Source organism: Siphateles boraxobius, unplaced genomic scaffold (genome assembly GCF_051911475.1).
Source record: "Siphateles boraxobius isolate OS27281-9 unplaced genomic scaffold, OSU_SipBor_1 48, whole genome shotgun sequence".
In the NCBI taxonomy this organism is placed as follows: domain Eukaryota; kingdom Metazoa; phylum Chordata; class Actinopteri; order Cypriniformes; family Leuciscidae; genus Siphateles; species Siphateles boraxobius.
The window spans coordinates 2,092,501-2,114,717 of NW_027509119.1; the positions used below are offsets into that span (position 1 = coordinate 2,092,501).

The 22,217-nt window shown below is 35.9% G+C and overlaps 1 protein-coding gene across 2 annotated transcripts in view; it reads right to left on the bottom strand.

Annotated features, from left to right (window-relative positions):
* The window catches only part of galns (galactosamine (N-acetyl)-6-sulfatase), a 67,169-nt gene that overhangs the window by 34,243 nt on the left and 10,709 nt on the right, over nt 1–22,217 (bottom strand). For both annotated transcript variants that reach the window (XM_077201559.1, XM_077201558.1), the window contains 4 exons: nt 21,601–21,740; nt 20,044–20,147; nt 11,421–11,557; nt 10,010–10,112 (listed from right to left, as the gene is read on the bottom strand). In XM_077201559.1, the coding sequence (XP_077057674.1) occupies nt 10,010–10,112; nt 11,421–11,557; nt 20,044–20,147; nt 21,601–21,740 (484 nt within the window). The remainder of the gene's footprint in view (nt 1–10,009; nt 10,113–11,420; nt 11,558–20,043; nt 20,148–21,600; nt 21,741–22,217) is intronic.

Below are 22,217 nucleotides of genomic sequence, written 5' to 3' on the forward strand. Positions count from 1 at the left end.
CTCTGCCAACAAGCCGGCTATTTACATTTGGTGACATGACATGACACGACACATGACACAACATATAACATGACATATAACATGACAAATAACATAGCATGACATGAAATGACATGTAACATGGCATTACATATAACATGACATAACATGACATAACATCATGACATGACATAACATGACATAACATGTCATGTGATGTTATGTCGTTATGTCATGTCATGACAAATAACATGGCATGACATAACATGACATGACATGACGTAACATGACATCTCTATGTTGATGTGAAAATAGGACACATGACATGACATAACATGACATGACATATAACATGACATATAACATGACATAACATAACATGACATCTAACATGACATAGCATGACATATAACATGACATAACATGACATGACATAGCATGACATAACATGACATATAACATCTCTATGTTAATGAGCAATTAGAACACATGACATGACACATGACATAACATGACATAAAACATGACATGAGATATGACATATAACACGACATATAACATGACAACATGACATGACATCATTATGTTGATGTGCAATTATAACACATGACATAGCATGACATGACAAGACATGACATAACATAACATGACTGTGGCGAGCAGGACGAGGGCGTGATTGATGATGAGCGACAGCTGCGCGACGCACCGTCTCGTATCTCTCACGGGGGAGCGGAAGCATAAAGGAGGAGCGACGACAGTGAAGAGAGAGAGAGGAACAGGCCTGGATTTTATTTGATGTTTTGTTTCTGTTTAATGTTGCAGCATTCGTATGTGATTGACTGTTGTCTTTACTTTCGTTTTGTATTTGTTTATTTTACGTTTATTAAAGTCTTTGAATGTTCGCCGGTTCCCGCCTCCTTCTTCCCACATCTAATCTTGCTACAATGACATAATATTTTGACATTACAATTATGCATGGAGAGGTGGCATGTTAAAAATGCTAATTTGTAAGAACTTAAATCAGTGTAATTACCGACTGGAAAATAGGTAGTTAAAAATGCATGTTCGAAAATGCAAGAAACATTGCCTTAAGTGTATTCAAGAGGTTTTTCCCAAGGTTTTCGTTTCTTTTCTTTTCTTCCACTTAATGGAGTTTGGGCTGCTTGCCCAGGTTTGCTCAGTTGTGGTCTAAAAGACCATTAATATTCAGTAATATTATCGATTTAACTGCACTGACACTATCGGATCCACACTGTTATTGAACTAAATATAATCAACACTGAACTGACTTGAGCTGAATATAATAATTCATAACTTATTCATAACAGTTTCATAACTTTTACAGTTATTGAACTGAATTGAAGCAATATTGATCTGAATAATGACACTATTATCTTTTTGCAGAGCTGCTTTACAGCTGAAATCTTTTTTTTTTTTTGCATAGATTAATTTTAGAACATTAACATTATCTATGTGAAGCTGTTTTGAAGCCATCTGTATTTTAAGGAGCAGCTTTATTTTAAGGAGATGAGTTTATTTTAAATAATAATTAAGAAACTTGTGCAACTTAAGTGCCTAACGCTATTTAAAGCGGGGATAAAGTGATTATCTGGTATTTAAAGTGGGAATAAAGTGATTATCGGGTATTTAAAGCGGGAATAAAGTGATTATCGGGTATTTAAAGCGGGGATAAAGTGATTATCTGGTATTTAAAGTGGGAATAAAGTGATTATCGGGTATTTAAAGCGGGAATAAAGTGATTATCGGGTACTTAAAGTGGGAATAAAGTGATTATCGGGTATTTAAAGTTTGAATAAAGTGATTATCGGGTATTTAAAGCGGGAATAAAGTGATTATCTGGTATTTAAAGTGGGAATAAAGTGATTATCGGGTATTTAAAGTTTGAATAAAGTGATTATCGGGTATTTAAAGCGGGAATAAAGTGATTATCTGGTATTTAAAGTGGGAATAAAGTGATTATTGGGTATTTAAAGCGGGAATAAAGTGATTATCGGGTATTTAAAGCGGGGATAAAGTGATTATCTGGTATTTAAAGTGGGAATAAAGTGATTATCGGGTATTTAAAGCGGGAATAAAGTGATTATCGGGTATTTAAAGTGGGAATAAAGTGATTATCGGGTATTTAAAGTTTGAATAAAGTGATTATCGGGTATTTAAAGCGGGAATAAAGTGATTATCTGGTATTTAAAGCGGGAATAAAGTGATTATCTGGTATTTAAAGTGGGAATAAAGTGATTATCTGGTATTTAAAGTGGGAATAAAGTGATTATCTGGTATTTAAGGCGGGAATAAAGTGATTATCTGGTATTTAAAGTGGGAATAAAGTGATTATCTGGTATTTAAAGCGGGAATAAAGTGATTATCGGGTATTTAAAGCGGGGATAAAGTGATTATCTGGTATTTAAAGTGGGAATAAAGTGATTATCTGGTATTTAAAGCGGGAATAAAGTGATTATCGGGTATTTAAAGCGGGGATAAAGTGATTATCTGGTATTTAAAGTGGGAATAAAGTGATTATCGGGTATTTAAAGCGGGAATAAAGTGATTATCGGGTACTTAAAGTGGGAATAAAGTGATTATCGGGTATTTAAAGTTTGAATAAAGTGATTATCGGGTATTTAAAGCGGGAATAAAGTGATTATCTGGTATTTAAAGTGGGAATAAAGTGATTATCGGGTATTTAAAGTTTGAATAAAGTGATTATCGGGTATTTAAAGCGGGAATAAAGTGATTATCTGGTATTTAAAGTGGGAATAAAGTGATTATTGGGTATTTAAAGCGGGAATAAAGTGATTATCGGGTATTTAAAGCGGGGATAAAGTGATTATCTGGTATTTAAAGTGGGAATAAAGTGATTATCGGGTATTTAAAGCGGGAATAAAGTGATTATCGGGTATTTAAAGTGGGAATAAAGTGATTATCGGGTATTTAAAGTTTGAATAAAGTGATTATCGGGTATTTAAAGCGGGAATAAAGTGATTATCTGGTATTTAAAGCGGGAATAAAGTGATTATCTGGTATTTAAAGTGGGAATAAAGTGATTATCTGGTATTTAAAGTGGGAATAAAGTGATTATCTGGTATTTAAGGCGGGAATAAAGTGATTATCTGGTATTTAAAGTGGGAATAAAGTGATTATCTGGTATTTAAAGTAGGAATAAAGTGATTATCTGGTATTTAAGGCGGGAATAAAGTGATTATCTGGTATTTAAAGCGGGAATAAAGTGATTATCTGGTATTTAAAGTTTGAATAAAGTGATTATCGGGTATTTGAAGCGGGAATAAAGTGATTATCTGGTATTTTAAGTGGGAATAAAGTGATTATCGGGTATTTAAAGTGGGAATAAAGTGATTATCTGGTATTTAAAGTGGGAATAAAGTGATTATCTGGTATTTAAAGTGGGAATAAAGTGATTATCGGGTAGGGTTAGGGCTTTAGGAACTGGGACAAGTAATGTCCCAATAAGGTAGCATCCATTTATGATTATGATTATCATATGATTTATGATAACAATAATAACCATAAACACTGAACATGTTGTTATTATTGCATACTGTTTTATACAGGTTTCGTAGCACTACTTTTTGTTTTGTTTTCAAGGACTACAACCAGGGATCTCATTTATCAAACAATATCTTTCTTTATTATTTTTCTAAATCTAAAAAAAGGTAAACAGACAAATAAGTATTAACTAATAAAACAAAATGTTACAAATAAAATGCATTACATGTGATGACTGGTAACTTTAACCATTGAAAGAATAGGATGACAAAAATATCGCTTTCCTTATTCAAATTGATTTTTTCTCTTATGAATATATGAATGACCTGAAGAATAAAAGCTGTATCATGTACTTGGATATTTATGAGCAATATCACACTCATAGCCATGCGAAATGCCTCTATATCTACAGGTGAAACTCGAAAAATTTGAATATCGTGCATCAGTTCATGTATTTCAGTAATTCAAATTAAAAGATGAAGCTAATATATTTAGTATATAAAACTATATACATATGCATAATTATACTTTTCAGAGGGCCGACATTTCTGTATTTAAAATCCTTTTTTTATTGATTTCATGTAATATTCTAATTTTCTGAGATTTTGAATTTGGGGTTTTCATAAGCTGTACGCCATAATCATCAAAGTTATAACTTTTGCACGATATTCTAATTTTTCGAGTTTCACCTGTATATCAGATGGACTGCAGCGTTAATTGTGTGTGAAAAGATTGTTTTATCAATAAAATTAAAAATACATTTCCCATATATTGTCTTTCAATAATTCAAGCACTTTTTCATAAAAATGTCTGTTTTCAAGGGTTTTCCAGGACTTAAATTTCAAAAAGGCAAATCCAAGTACTTTAAGTTGACATGTTTATAATTCACTCCAATACACTGAGGTGCAAATATTATCTGCCACTATTTGCACTAAGTATAAATAGCATCTAACAACTATTTACACTAAAGAGTGTAATCAAAAACCTGTCATACGACAATCCCTTACCGCCACAAAACTCACCCAAACCCAGCTGTCAATCAAAGCTCAGATTTATAATCATTACATACAGTGAAACTGGTGAAATGTGTAACTTAAGAGAAGAATTCTCAGGTGTTTTCTGTGAGGTAACGCACACTGAAATACTTCATATTATCGCTCAACTGTGCGACGCGAGGATCATCGGATGCAAAGCACTTACGCTGTGAAATTTCTCATTTCACACTTCGCTGATCCGCACCAGTTTCAAGAGGAACTCACCCGAGTGACCGATACTATTAAGCCATCATTTCAACCGGGTTTAACTGGAAACAAACCAGAGGCTGAAAGAGTCTTGTTTTTAAGAGAAGTGCAGTGTGGATCACTGCATACATATACGCTCAAACCAAAACTCAACATTTCTCATATATCACAGTTTATGCACTATAGTTTAGAAAATGGAAATAAGAGTTGATATTTCACTGGTTTTGTCCGTCCTTCTGTTAGACTGTCTCACACATGAATTATGTTGAATATCTGTCAGCTGTTAAATTTAACTACACAATTAGATAATACCAGTTTAGCTCAAACGATTACCAAGCAATGTTTCATGTTGTTCAGTCTGTGGTGTAAAAGATCGTATTAGCAATTAAAGAAAAAACACTTCAGCAAAACATGATCAGCTCAAAGTGTCTGAATAATATTTGCTCCCAAATTTGTATAGAAGAATGTTTGGGTATAATATGTCACTTTATTTTGCTATCCTCACATACATAAATGAACTATAGTGTCCTGCACACACTAGTACACATAAATAAATAATTATATCTGGTTTCTGAATAATTTTTGGTTTGACTGTATGTGCAAAAAACTGAACGCTTAATCCCTCACGTCACCCGCAATCTTTCAAATCAATTTAAACGCGCTGAGCTTAGAAATAATGGGCAAATGGAGATGCAAAATGTCACTAGAGGTGAAAATGCGTCGTAATTTGTGTGCAACTCTAGAGCATCAGGTGAAACCTCCCGAAAACACATTAACCATCAGGACGAGACTCCAGCGTGAGAGGCGAGCTCAAACAATCGATCGGCGGCTCACAAGCAATCAGACACCATTATTTGTGAAGTTACACTCCAGTTCACATGAGCTGATAAAGGGCTGCTATTGATTCAGTGGCCATCCAGGAGAGAGCAATTTAAGCAACCGATGGGGCATAAAACAAACCCTCGCGTTCAGAGACGAGCCGAAGGCCCCGGCGGACACGGGTTACATACAGTCAAAACAACATTTATTCAGACAACTTCAACATTTCTCACATTATCACGGTTTATCCGCTATAGTTTAGAACATCGTAATGAAATATGAGAAGGACTGATATTTCACTGGTTTTGTCCGTCCTTCTGTTAGACTGTCTCACACATGAATTATTTTAAATATCTGTCAGCTGTTAAATTTAACTACACAATTAGATAATACCAGTTTAGGTTAAGCGATTACCAAGCAATGGTTCATGTTGTTTGTAAAAGATCGCATTAGCAATTAAAGAAAAAACACTTCAGCAAAACATGATCAGCTCAAAGTGTCTGAATAATATTTGCTCCCAAATGTTTGAATGAAGAATATTTGGGTATAATATGTCACAGTTTACTTTATTTTGCTCTCCTCACTTACATAAATGAACAATAGTGTCCTGCACACACTAGTATAAAAATATAAAAAATGACATTGGGTGTCTGTATAATTTTAAGTTTGACTGTATGTGTGTTGTGTGACTTTAATGGGAAATGAAGCGTGTGTAGTGTGTATGAGAGACCCCGAACGCTGCTTGAATAGCGCTAATAGATGAAGCGTGTTTGCAGAAGTGCTGCTGCTCCATTAGCTCCATTAATATTCATTACTGCCTGATCTTCAAGTCTATTTGATAGGGCATTGTTTTTGAGATAACATTAACACGCTAATGTGCATTTTGGAATGCAATTACTGCATCAAGAGGCAAGAAATCAGGGGAATGTTATACAATAACTAGGCAAGATTATAACATTTTCTGAAGAAAATGTGATTTGTTGTACAAATTTCACCACTATGATGCTGAGGTGTTCTGTGTGTTCTGGATAAGTTGCTTACTATTGGCACCAAAATTGTCATGATATTCCTTAAAATGTGTGTATGGGATATTTTGTGTATGGGATATTTTTGCCCGTTTTACTGTTCATCGAGCAAAAAGAAAAGCCAAACAATTTGAGGCATCATTCATGCCTATAGCACAAATTATGAAGGGTTCGGACAATCCCCTATAGATATGCTTAATATTGTCTGACTGTACCATATTGTACTGTTATCGGCCAATGTTGCTTTTATTTTAACACATGCTGCGTTCACGGCATGTCATAATTAACATAATTACGAAATGACAACACGCAATATTCTACTCAAGCCTGTTCACATCCTCGGACTCGGAATTAAGTGTTTCTATTGCAACACAATCAACGCTAATATGAATTAATGTGGTACAACTCGGAGATATTGTCAGAGTAATTATCAACCAAAACATTTTCAAACCAAAATAATTTCCGCGATACAATTAATTCTCACCCAAAATAATTTTCGCAATTCAAGTAATTCTCAACCAAAATCATTTTCACGATATAAGTAAATCTCAACCAAAATAATTCCGCCATACAAGTAATTCTCAACCAAAATAATTTCAGCAATATAAGTAATTCGCGACCAAAATCATTTCCGCAATACAATTAATTTGCGACCAAAATCATTTCCCCATACAAGTAATTCTAAACCAAAATCATTTCCGCAATACAAGTAATTTTCAACCAGAATCATTTCCGCAATACAAGTAATTTTCAACCAAAATCATTTCCGCAATACAAGTAATTCGCGACCAAAATCATTTCCGCAATACAATTAATTTGCGACCAAAATCATTTCCCCATACAAGTAATTCTAAACCAAAATCATTTCCCCATACAAGTAATTCTCAACCAAAATCATTTCCGCAATACAAGTAATTTTCAACCAGAATCATTTCCGCAATACAAGTAATTTTCAACCAAAATCATTTCCGCAATACAAGTAATTTTCAACCAGAATCATTTCCGCAATACAAGTAATTTGCGACCAAAATCATTTCCCCATACAAGTAATTCTCAACCAAAATCATTTCCGCAATACAAGTAATTCTCAACCAGAATCTTTTCCACAATACAAGTAATTCTCAACCAAAATCATTTCCGCAATACAAGTAATTTGCGACCAAAATCATTTCCCCATACAAGTAATTCTCAACCAAAATCATTTCCGCAATACAAGTAATCTTCAAACCAGAATCTTTTCCACAATACAAGTAATTTTCAACCAGAATCATTTCCGCAATACAAGTAATTTTCAACCAGAATCATTTCCGCAATACAAGTAATTTGCGACCAAAATCATTTCCCCATACAAGTAATTCTCAACCAAAATCATTTCCGCAATACAAGTAATTCTCAACCAGAATCTTTTCCACAATACAAGTAATTCTCAACCAAAATCATTTCCGCAATACAAGTAATTTGCGACCAAAATCATTTCCCCATACAAGTAATTCTCAACCAAAATCATTTCCGCAATACAAGTAATCTTCAAACCAGAATCTTTTCCACAATACAAGTAATTTTCAACCAGAATCATTTCCGCAATACAAGTAATTTGCGACCAAAATCATTTCCCCATACAAGTAATTCTCAACCAAAATCATTTCCGCAATACAAGTAATTTTCAAACCAGAATCCTTTTCCACAATACAAGTAATTTTCAACCAGAATCTTTTCCACAATACAATTAATTCTCAACCAAAACCATTTCCGCAATACAAGTAATTCTCAACCAAAATCATTTCCGCAATACAAGTAATTCTCAACCAAAATCACTTCCGCAATACAATTAATTTTCAACCAAAATCATTTCCGCTATACAAGTAATTCGCGACCAAAATCATTTCCCCGATACAAGTAATTCTCAACCAAAATCATTTCCGCAATACAAGTAATTTTCAACCAAAATCATTTCCGCTATACAAGTAATTCGCGACCAAAATCATTTCCCCGATACAAGTAATTTTCAACCAAAATCATTTCCCCGATACAAGTAATTCTCGACCAAAATCATTTCCCCCATACAAGTAATTTTCAACCAAAATTGAAATCATTTCCCCCATACAAGTAATTTTCAACCAAAATTGAAATAATTTCCCGATACAAGTAATTCTCAAATAAAATCATTTCCATGATACTGTTGTAAACCTTGTTCATCTTAAGTGTAGAAAAACTCAGAAGCGAAAGACCAGGAGACTTGGCTTATCTTTTAAGCAGGATTCTTTATTTGCTGTAGTCTGCTTCGTCCAAAATCTTACCCAAGTCTAACTAAAGCAGTATACAGTAGTTCATATATCCTTTAAGGGGGAGGAGTTACATAAAGGTGGGAGAAACTCTGAAACAAAAGCATGTAAATGAGGCATACAGGTTTAGGAGCCTGCCCTATACTGAGAGTGTTACCAATTCCAATCCAATCAGCATAACTATTCAAACAGTGAGACTACCAAAGTTTCAGTAATCTGCTTACAATAGAGAGAAACAGGAATAGCCGGTTAGATAAAGAGAGCAGTATTCTGCCAGATACAGGAAACAGGTTTTGCCGGACTCTCTTGCTGGAAAACTGTTTCAGTGCAAATATCATCATCATCATAACCTTAAATGCTGAATTCAGTATACGAAACTGTCTCAGTTTATATACTATTGTATTGGAACCTAAATGAAAACATTTTAATAAATTTGTAATCCTACAATACAATTCTCGACCAAATTCATTTCCCGATACAAGTAATTTTCAACCAAAATCATTTCCGCAATGCAAGTAATTCTCGACCAAAATCATTTCCGCAATACAAGTAATTCACGACCAAAATCATTTCCGCAATACAAGTAATTGGCGACCAAAATCATTTCCGCAATACAAGTAATTCTCGACCAAAATTATCTTCACAATACAAGTAATTCTCAACCAAAATCATTTCCGCAATACAAGCAATTCTCGACCAAAATCATTCCACAATACAAGTAATTCTCAACCAAAATTATCTTCACAATACAAGTAATTCTTAACCAAAATCTTTACCATAATACATTTTTTAACCACAGCAAAACAAAATCACAATAGTAATTCTGCCTGACATCAGAGTTGTTACTTACTGAAATGAAAGACACACTATACTTCTCAACACTGTCATTTAAATACCTGCTAATTAATTTGGAAAATGTTGAACTCACATCAGACTCTTTGACAACCGGTTATTTTGCACTTAAGACAGCCAATCATATCTCCACTGATGCTTATTAAGAACTGTACGCTCTCACTTAGAACGAAACTGACCATTATCTAAATCTCTGAATTACGTTTGTACACTCAAGCATGTGCCGATCATCAGACTTCAGATCATCCCAGAAAAAGAAACTGAGACAGAAGAATATGGAATCGCTGACCTTGTTGAATTCCTCCCATGAGTTGCTCCATGTCCAATAGTGCGCTTTGTATTGCCCGATCCGCACCGCCATCATCTGGTTTCCACGATAATAGAAGATGGGTCTGTTGGGAATAAAATCACCTTTGAAAGTGCTTAATTTGTTGAGTAAGAGCATCTACACTCTTAAAAATAAAGTTTCCAAAAGGGGTTTTGACAGCAATGCCATATAGAAGAACCATGTTTAGTCCACTTCTTTTTATTTTTTTTGGCTTGCTTAGTTGGGGACACTTAATTTAATATTCAACAATATTATTGATCTGCCTGCATTGACACTATTATATGAAAACTGAGCTGGACGATGACATCACGGTTTCTCCAAAGTGGCTATATATATTTACTAAATTAATAACTTTTTTACAACAAAAATGAAACATCACTGAACTTAGTTAAGCTGGACTGTGACGCTATTTTCTTCTAAACACACTTTGTTGCATTATTTTCCTGTTATCTCTGTAAAGCTGCTTTGAAACAATCTATATTGTAAAAAGCGCTAAATAAATAAATGTGAATTGACTTTCAGTGTACAGTTCTTAAAATAACCTTTTTTTTTTAGATGCGAAGAACACTAAAAATCTAAAGAAACCTTTTCCACTATAAAGAACCTTTTGTGGAATTTAAAGATTCTATGAATGTTTAAGGTTCTTCATGGAACAGTAAATGGCAACTAGAATATAGATTTCCTGAAGAAAATGTGAGTGGTGCTTGCAGTGGCAAAACTCGCCACTCTGTTGCTAGAGTGAGGTGCATGATTGCATTCGAGCCAACAAACATGTCTGTACGATGTTCTGGTGCTGAGATATAGGTTATTGATTTTGTTCAGGTGGTTGCTGGGGCGTTGCTATGGTGTTCTGGGTGGTTGCTAGGCGGTTTCTATGGTGTTCTAGGAGGTTGCTATGGTGTTGCTAGGCGGTTGCTAGGGTAACCTTTATTTTTACGAATCTAACTGTTTAAGGTACTGAACGTTATGAGATTTTAAATTCAATTCAATTCCAATTTATTTGTATACGTTAGCGCTTTACACAATACACATTATTTCAAAGCAGCTTTACAGAAAATCCACAAGTCCACATTACAATTTACAGTGATCTGTTATAAGAGGTAACTGTCTAAGTTATGTATTTCAGAAATGTACATATACAAATCACAGTTAGCAAAACATTTATTGATTTGAACAATATAATAATTAAAAGCAAAAATAATGAGCTCATTGAAGTAATGAATAATTGTTGGTTAACAAATGATTATGACATTTACAAAAAATGAATCTGCTTTGACAGACCACCTAAAATGGATGTTTATACTACATGTAAATCAGTCTGATCAAAATAATAAAATGTGAATGGATGTAACGCTTGCTTTGAGGCGGTTACCTGTCTAGCAGTGAGTTGTTGAAGAGTACAGGACTTAAATCGAGGCCATCAATGACACGATCATCAGGAGGAAGAACGCCAGCCACGGAAAGACTCGTACTGAAGAGATCCATTACACTGCCCAACTGATGACTTACCTGAGGCACAAAACGCGTTAAAAGAGCCATGCGGTGTCAGGTTAGAGATTATTGGACATTATTACAAGGCTCTGTGGAATACTTGATTCTGATCGATCAATAGCGCCATCTAACTAACATCCTCTGAGAACAGAAACACAGGCTCATCCGGGTCACTGAAGTCAGCAGCGCTTTACGTTTTTCTTCATGGAAGTTCTGCTTTTGGTGAGCTAATAAAATATTAAAACTCATTCGAATCAATATTTTGTGTACAGTTATTTAATTACGCCATCCAGTATCGTGGACTCGCTCTCTCTTGTTTCATACGAACGCAGATGCTGCCATTTTGTGACTATTTTTTTGCACACTGTTGGATTATAAGATACAAACAAGTACGATATTAAAACAGTTTAATCTGAAATCAATATATCTTATCCCCATAATTATTAATGTGTTGAAATGCTGTAATAAGTGTTATGACTGTATACCGTATCTCTTAAATGTCCGTTTAGTTTGATCTCGCCGCTGAAACTGCTCTCTCCGCAGAAGTTTAAAGACCTAATAAAATATTTCAACTCAGATTAATATTTCGTGTCTAATTAATTATGTGGCAAGTAGTTGTGTAATAAGCGAGATTACTCCGCTTGGCGTCGGGGTCCTCCATAGTATACACTAGATGTCGCCTTGGGGTTCTAAGCATGCGTCAAAACCGCCGCCATCTTGGAACAGGGGTCGTGTCATAGGAGGTAGCTAGGTAACGCTGAATTCATGGATGATGCCGGACTTTTGTGCTGCGTATGGAAGTTCACACGAACGAAATCTAAAAACCAGACAGCAAGGGATTACATTTCACAAGAATGTGAAATTTTTAAAAAAATTTCAAATTTCTCTGGACTCAATGATAAATACACGCCTGACCGTTGGAACGAACCAAAAAAAACTAGAAAATCGCATTCATGACGATTTATGGTGATTCTATTTCGGTTAGACCTTTTCCTACATTGACGCTGATGCATTAAAGAGGAGGCGCTCTCCTGTTCCATGATGGCGGCTCTATTGACGCATTCGATCCGTAGCCAAAGCCACTCTAGTGTATATATCTATGGGCGTCCTCATAATCCTGTCAGGGGTTATTTTGAGAGAACAACCGGCTGGATGTACTTTATCCCTTACATAACCAATGATTTCGTCTAGTTGGTAAATTTTCTATCCCATATCATGTATGTCCTTTGAATTTAATGGAAAACTGTGAGAGTGATAGTCACTTAAAGTCCCCCTGTGGTGAAAAATAAGCTTTTAATGTTGTTTATATGCGTTTTTAATGTGCTTTAAGACAAACCATGTGTAAATTCATAAGTCGACAGCATTGCTGAGTATTTTCTCCTTAAAACTGCAGTGAACCAAAGACAGTCTCAAAAACACGCTTTGAAATCGCTGGTGTTTCTGACGCCACAAACTACCTTGTAACCAATCAGATCAACGTGTGATCGTCAACGAGTGGATCTCTGAGTGAGGGAGTGAGTGGAGGCGGGGCTCATTTACATATTCATAGAACCACGAATACTAAATGAGGCAAGGGTGTCGAGTTACATTCAAGCTATTTTAAGGCATAAAACAATTTTTTTCAAGGAAAACCGTTTAAATGTGTCATATTGGTGAGCAAATACTAGTTTTAAGTGAAAAACATTTAAGGTTAGGGCTGTGCAATTAACTCTAATTTATTTTCGATTTCGATTTTGGCTTCAAACGATTATGGAAACACGATAGAAAAAATATTATTATGCCACATTTCATTCCTTTTCTTCAAAGCGGTGCGCTTTAAACCCTCCCTAATGTCCAAATCAGTCAAATCATGTTACGTAACTGTTGTAAAATGCTGTGAAAGAGAACTCGTGCTTTTCCCCAGGCGGCTTTAATGTTAATGTTGATCAAACAAGAAAAGAAAAAGAGAAAAATCACTCACTACTCTTGACTGAATAACTTTTAAAAAGAATAAATGTATGTTTAATTAATACAGTACAGTTTTGCACTATGCAGTGTTTTATTTTTACATTTTACTAAACTGTTAGATAGACTTACATGAAAAAACTTGTTTGAAATAAACAATTGTTTATTACATTTCTATCTTTTTTTCTGATGTATTGGTCCTATTGTTTGTAATTTTCTTCTTTGTTTTTATTGTAATACTGATTGCTAACTTTTCTTCAATAATTATTTGCGGACTTATGTTTGGTCATCTCGCCCACTAATCGTGTTAAAGATTTGTGATTAAAATATGGACCAAAATAATTATGATTTTTGCCATAATCGAGCAGCCCTACCTGAAGTCAAAAGTTGGCTACGAGATGAAGGTGGACTATTAAAAAATGACTGCTCAAAAAAAAGGCTTTTACTTACTACAAAAAGTCTATCAATCAGACAACAGAAGGCATGAAGTAGATCATGTGCAACAGTTTTGATCATGTTGATCATTTAGAGGCCTTCCAATTTTACATATCAAATATGCGTTAATTGGATAATCATATCACATAATCAATAATCTTGATATCAGCTAATATATGCGTCTATCACTAGTCAAGATGCTCAAAATTGTAAGAAATCTACCCATGCAGCAAATCACACAGACATTCACCAATGCAAAAGCATTTTCTCTATGCTTCTCAAAGCATCGACAGTTAGGAAGAGCAGCGTTTCTTCAGGTCCCGCTCTAATCTGCGCTCGCAGGTTTATTATAAACCACACTAACATCTCTGTAAATGAAGAGAAAGGCAGAGAGAAAGGAGAGTTGGGACAGAGGCCGCAACTGCAGCTTTATCTGTCCTCCCCAGTCCTGCTGCAAAAAAAGCTTTATTTTATTTATAAACTTTGAACTATTTTCCGATAAAATGCCATTTTTTCGCTGTCATCCTTGATCTTCCATTCTATTCTCTCCTGAACGGGCCTTTGAGGGAAACGGCACGCTCACAATCAGATAGCGCTATCAGCACTGAGCAGCTGGCGCGCGCACACACACACACACACACACACACGCGCGCGCACGCGCGCACCTCGCCTACTTCAGCCTCCCAGAATTCCCTTCACCACTGCCAGTACATTCCATTATCTTCACTCTCAGGCTTCACACACACAGACGTACGTACATACATACTTATACACACACAGGAAAAAGAGAAATCAAAGGGAACAATTAATAAAGGTAACTAGCCGTTACCACCAGCTGCTCGTATCCAGCAACACACACACACACAGACACAGACACACACACACACACACACACACACAAAACATGGGACTTGTAAAAAGAGGAAATGAAAATTCTTTATCTCCAATTCATTTCCTCTTGGTTCTCTTCTTCTCTGACGCTAGTTATCGGAGCAGACAGACCTGTCTAATGCACTCAGTGTGTGTGTCTCTGAGCTGATGAACACAACACCCCCCACATCTTTATTTTTATATTCACGTCACTCCATCGGTGAAGTGAACCGCAGTTCGAATGCAGAGTCCAACCAAGTCAAGGTCGAGTCTCAAATCACGTTTGTTAATAGCATCTCCTTAAAGGTACAATATGTAAGAATTTTTTATCAAAATATTACCACTTGCACAGTGTTATATATTTCTTTCAATTGTGTACGCACATTATTTTAAATGTTTCCAAAAAATTGTAAATTCAGAGAAATTCACAATTTAAATAATGCCCGTTCCTTGTAACTTGTCGCCAGTCTATGATGTCATATCCGCGTTATCCCTGGTTTCCGCTTGTACTGCCACAGTAACCATGGCGACAGACGTGGACAACTGCGTTACGTCTAGCGGCGCGCTCACACTGCTGTTGCTTCGTTCAAACATTATGGACCATGGCAAGCAGACTTTGGGACAAAAGGAGAAATAAAACGATGATCAATATCAGCGGGGCGTTTTCGAGATGCCGAGAGCTAGCGTCCGCGACTAACTTCGACTCGACAGAGACACCGCTCTTGCATGTACTTTATTAGACAGGTGAGCAAATGTGCATAAAACTAATCAATGTTATACAGCTCAACATGATGAAATGTTAGAATATGATCAGAATGTTATTCTAATGTTGATCTAGCTACTGCTAGTCTCATACAGACAAACTAACACACAGAATAACATTATAACTTTTAACACACTCAAATGCAGTTTAGTGTGATAGTGTAACGTTAGACATAGGAAAGCAGCGCTGCGTTACATCACAATTTTAATTTGTTACATAAACTGACCTGTGTGAGTATTAATCCAGCACTTTCGGTACGTAAGTTCGGCAGAATGAAATGTCCTTATTCCTTTATATCCGCGGGACTCGCTTGTGGCGCTGAGATCTGTCTCTCATTAGCAATCGCGCCCTGCTTCATACCGGAGTCATGTTAAAAACATCAATTTATTCACTCATTACTTCCCATAAACATTATTATATCAATCGGCATGACGACAAGTTCCAGGATTCCGCTTATTCACTGCGTCATCAATCTACGTTTTTGTTATTGTAAGAGGTTAGCGACACCTAGCGGATAAAAAATTACATATTGTAGCTTTAAATATATGCTACTAGACAACTACCTGTACCACAAGATAATTTAAAGAGGACCCTATAACTCTTTTTTTTAATCTTTATTTAGTGTGTAATATTGCTGTTTGAGCATGAAAAAGTTATTCTCTCTATCAGTGTCAGTGTTTCTGAACTCCCTGAAACTCCTCCATTGTAGTCTTGAGTTTCTTCCGGGAACGAACACGTCACAATATTCTTCATTTAAATAATTCATACGCAGAATAAAGGGGCGGGGCCAGCTTGAGTTAGTTAGTAGTGTGTTAAACTGGCGGTTATGGGAAGGGGCGGGACTTTCCCAAACACACTCGAAGCGCTCGACCAATCACAACACACAGCTCCAGCCGACCAATCAGAGCTAAGTGTCCTTTTCAGAAGGAGGGGCTTCATAGAGACAGGAAGTAAACAGAGCGTTACTGACAGACTGGAAAGAGAGGAGCCACAACAATGGAGTATGAGGAAAATAATCAACATTCAAGCAGGAAAACCTGTTCTAGTAGAGCCCAAAAAGAACATCAAGACTGTAAAAGGGCATAATAGGTCCTCTTTAATATTTAAAACTCGAGTCCGGTCTCGAGACCGATTTCTGCTTTCTAGGACTCGTCTCGGACTTGTTCCTTCAAAGACTCGGTCTTGACTCGGACTCGACCCTTCAAAGACTCGGACTCGGCATAGGCGGTCTCGTCCCCATCACTAGTTACTGGGGAATAAAGTTTTAAAAGATACTGAATACGAGTGTATTGTCAAAATATTTAAAATTGGGAAATATTAGAAAATATTATAAAGTAGCTAAGCCTACTAATTTAGACATGCCACTAGAAAATGTTAATTTGCTCTGCATGTCCTAACTATGATTAAAAAAGTCAGGGTGGGCTTAACATGTTGATGACCGAGCAGCACTGTTGAAGCATTTTAGAAAAATAGGCAGAAGAGGATGCATGTGGTAGGGATTTTTTTAATGATAGTAAAAGCATAGTCCATATTAAGACGTTAAGACTGCTCCTCTAAACAATTCCCAATCTAGCTTAGTCTGTAGGCCTAACTGTTGATTATTAACTGGGGTGATGTTAAATCGAGACAAAATCTCGACTCGGACTTGCTTCCTCAAAGACTCGGTCTCGACTCGGACTCGACCCTTCAAAGACTCGGTCTTGACTCGGACTCGACTGTATTTGAAAATCAAGGGACTCGGTCTCGACTCGGACTCGACCCTTCAAAGACTCGGTCTTGACTCGGACTCGACTGTATTTGAAAACCAAGGGACTCGGTCTCGACTCGGACTCGACCCTTCAAAGACTCGGACTCGACCCTTCAAAGACTCGGTCTTGATTCGGACTCGACTCATACATTTACACGATTGTATTTGTAGAATTCTTACTATGTGTTTGTAAAACTGTGGAGATTTATAAGCGGATTGTACATTGGAGGATTTTGAAACATTCATCACAGCAAGACAGCCGAGAAATCCTCTAAAATAAATGGGAATCCACTAAAAACATTTGTCAATCTCATCATATAGTTGCTTTCTTTCTGAGAAACTCTGAATATTAATTTGTGAATCTAGTTTAAGTTATTTGAGGGTACATTTTCTATTAGATTTATTTGTAAATATGGAACAAATATCACCCAACAAATTATATTTTAGACTCCACTTTAGACATCCTACTAACTACAAGTAACTTTGCAACTACAGTTATACTAATAAGTTGAATAAGTTGACATGTAGTTGAAAAGTTAGTCATTTGAATGTCTGTTGGGAGCATCAAAATAAAGTGTTATCAGATATTAAGCAGACAGTCTACTAATACTATAATGACGGGTAGTTGACATGTAGTTGCAAATTTACTTGTAGTTAGTAATATACTGTCTAAAGTGGACTATTGAAATAAAGCACTCCCGAATAAAAACGGGCATCAATGCTCCCCATAAGAGAAATGGACAAGAAGATACACATATCACACAGAGCCACACTCGAGCGGGCAAAATCCAGCCTGCCACCACAAGACAAACATTAACAGTGTGAAACACCTGCTTATGAAACACTGCCCAGACACCTGGCACATATCCCAGCATGCACCTCTTCCCTTGGGTTCTTTATCCGGCACGCCTGGCATATTCAGATACAGAAGCCCTCATTACAGCTCAATCCAACCTCAGCAAACACACAAACAGATTAGCCGCTTAAGACGTTCCCAATCCTCCAGTCCCTCGTGCTATCAGGACCCCGCACACCCCTCAGATATGAGCTTAGCGCTCGCTCCTCCTGAAATACCCCCACGCCACAGCCCCATGGCACAGCTAACCCTAATACAATTAAAAGTCATTTGCGGAGCGCACAGCTTCGGCGGATCAGGAAAAAAGGAGGGAGACCAGAGCTGGGAATCAAAAGGAATTTAAAGAGAAAAAAAATCGACGATACTTCATAAGGAATTCGATGGTTGTCCTGAAAAAAGGTGAAGTTAAGAAAACGGAACATTTTAAATATTACTCGGTTCCAATCTTAAAAAAAAAAAGCTAAATTGTACTTGCCATAGATGGGAATCAAAAGGAATTTAAAGAAAAAAATATATATTTCAAAAGGATTTCAAAGATTTTCCTAACAAAGGTAAGGTTTAAAACGTAACATATTTTTTAACATATAAAATTAACATATATTTTTCGGTTGCAATATTTAAAAAAATGGCCGGTGACATTTTTTTATATAGTGATAAATATCTATTCATATTCAAAGTTTTACTTGCCAGAGCTGGAAATCAAAAGAAAAAAAATGTTTCAAAAGGAATTTGATGGCTGTCCTGACAAAGGTAAGGTTTAAAACAGAACATTGTAAATATTAATCGTTTCCAATATTTAAAAAATGGCCGGTGCCATTTTTTAAATATATATATATATATATATATATATATATATATATATATATATATATATATATATACACACACACATTATATATATATTCATATATATTCAAAATTTTACTTTTAAATATTCACAGGCCCAAAATACAATTATTTTTTTACCCACGTAACCCTGTATTTTTGTTTGAATAACATTAATGACAGACAGACAGCAGGTGCACTTTTATGATGGATAGACACTTTTATGATGGATAGACGCACTTATCATGGATAGATGCACTTTTATGATGGATAGACACTTTTATGATGGATAGACACACTTTTATGATGGATAGACACTTTTATGATGGATAGATGCTCTTTTATGATGCATAGATGCTCTTTTATGATGGATAGACACTTTTATGATGGATAGACGCAGTTTTATCATGGATAGATGCACTTTTATGATGGATAGACACACTTTTATGATGGATAGATGCACTTTTATGATGGATAGATGCACTTTTATGATGGATGGATGCACTTTTATGATGGATAGACACTTTAATGATGGACAGACACTTTTATGAGGGATAGATGCACTTTTATAATGAATAGATGCACTTTTATGATGGATAGATGCACTTTTATGATGGATGGATGCACTTTTTTGATGGATAGACACTTTTATGATGGAAATATGCACTTTTATAATGGATAGATGCACTTTTATGATGGATAGACGCACTTTTATGATGAATGGATGCATGTTTTTTGAGCTTCAATCTGTTGGTTGCAATCTGCTGCCATTATAAAGCTTGGAAGAGCCAGGGTGTTGTTTAATATAACTCCGATTGTATTCCTCTGAAAGAAGAAAGTCATTTACACCTAGGATGGCTTGAGGGAGAGTAAATCATGGGGTACTTTTCATTTTAAAGTGAACTAATCCTTTAATGTTTAAAGGCCCTTACAAACTAAAGCAAGTTCTGATGGAGCGTTTGAACAGATAGGAATGTGTTTTGAGGGTGTTGAAAGATGGAATATGGCGAATTGGAAAGCACATTTGGGGACTTTTTAGTGAAATAGCTTGGGATCATTCTCACTGTGCCAGCAGGGATTCGTCCAGGCCACCAGGCAATGGCTGGTTCCCTCATCCCACCTTCAAATGTAGTCTCTTTCCCACAGAGAAACGGGCCGTTGCTGCCACCTGAGGATGAAAACAGACAAGAAAAAAATCACAAACTCAAAGCCTCGACTGTGGAGGACAATTCATCTCTGACAAATCATCTTTACTACAAAAGAGACCCATGACACAAAGAAATTGAATAGGTGTACTGGGAGCGTACATGAAAGATGAGTTGAGAGAGCAGAACGCAGGGTTCTTGAGATGTGTTTGAAAGCTTGACAAAACTTGTCTTAAAAATGTGACGCTTATAGAACAAGACACTGAAAAACAGCTAGATAAAATGCAAAGGTTAAAAATGTCCACGGGCACATGTGTACATAGACCAATAATGAAAAAATAGCACATTCAGCCCTGTAAAGACAAATTAAGCTGAGCCTCCTCTAAAACTGTATTTAGAATAAACAAAACCAGCAGTATTGGAGAGCAACTAACTAATTACATTGTTAATTTAATTGCATTTTGTCAATAGAATGAAAGTATCTTTTTTGTCTTAACACAAAATAATAATAAATGACACAATGTGTATAATTACACATACATGTCATTATATATATATATATATATATATATATATATATATATTAATTTATTAAATATAAATTAATAAACTGGTGTAAAATGGATTAAATTAATAACATAAAAAATATATATGTATTTTTTTAAGAGCCCCATTATGCCATTTTAAAGATTCCTAATTTGGTTTTGGAGTCTCCTACAATACATTTACATCATTCTAAGGTCGGAAATCACTTTTCGTCAAGAGTCTGAAAATGGTTCATCAAGGATTGTCTCTCTAAACCCCGCTTCTCTGAGAGTCTGCTCTGCTCTGATTGATCACATGGCCCAGTCTGTTGTGATTGGTCAAACATGTACAGCACATGTCAGAAACCAAACGCTCATTAGCATATCCAAATTTAAGCTCCGGATCTTCCTCTGCACTTGATACAGAATGATATGAACAGTAATGATGCCGTTGTTTTTTTCCGTATCAATTCCAGCGCGAGTCTTATCCTTTAAAGAGCATCAAAGTGGATTTGCAGCGTCTTCTCGACATGAACAACACGAACTAAACTCTTCCAGCCTCAGATAAACTACAGTGTTTGAGGGCGGAGCTAAGAGACGCTGTTCAGCCAATCAAGACCATTGCCTGGAATTATGCAAATTAGTTACATTGTTACGTTGGTTTGTAACAGGAGTGAGACTGGAATTACTGACGACTCGTTTCAGCAGTTCAGAATCAATTCTTTCTTTTAGGATACTTTGATCTTTAAACATTCACAAAACAGCTTTATCACACACTGCATGAACGGTAATATCCGAAAAAGCACAATAGGGGCACTTTCAATGAAAAATTCAGCTTTCTCATGCATCACCACTGATTTGGAGCTCTTTATTCAAATCAATTATTTTAATTCCCTAACTAAATAAAAAAGCTGGTTACTGTGTGTTAATATTAGTGTGAATGGTTTCGCACTTTGTCTTGGTCCAGACATCACCGCTGCCCCGTTATCAGAAGTGAAGAACACAAATGTGTTGTTGTGGATTCCCAGACTGACCAGTCGTTCGAGAATCTGGCCAATGCTGTAATCCAACTCCATCACGGCATCACCATAACTATAAGACAAATCACACACCTCAATCATTCAATTATTACACAGTTTAAATTAATACCTTTTTCGCTAACTGTGATTTTGTATATGTGCATTTCAGAAATGCATTACTCTCTGATAACAGATCAATCTAAATTGTAATGTGGACTCATGTTTGAAATGATGTGTATTGTGAAAAGCGCTATACAAATTAATGTGAATTGAATCAAACCATTAAAAATTACCCCAAATAACCTTCAGTGGCTCTAACCCGGACAGCATAACAAATTCTGTCAAATTAGCCCACGTTTGAAACCTGTGACAGATGGATGTGATATATGGAGGAAGATAGATGTGTCTGGGATATAGATGTGCGCGGGTTATAAAACTTTAAGATGTGGCGTGTCAGGCTGAATCCCTCCACTGCCAGCACCTGACTAATACCCCTCAGCCTTGATCCATTCCTCTGTCAACACAAACCTCATTTAGCATTCTGAAGGAA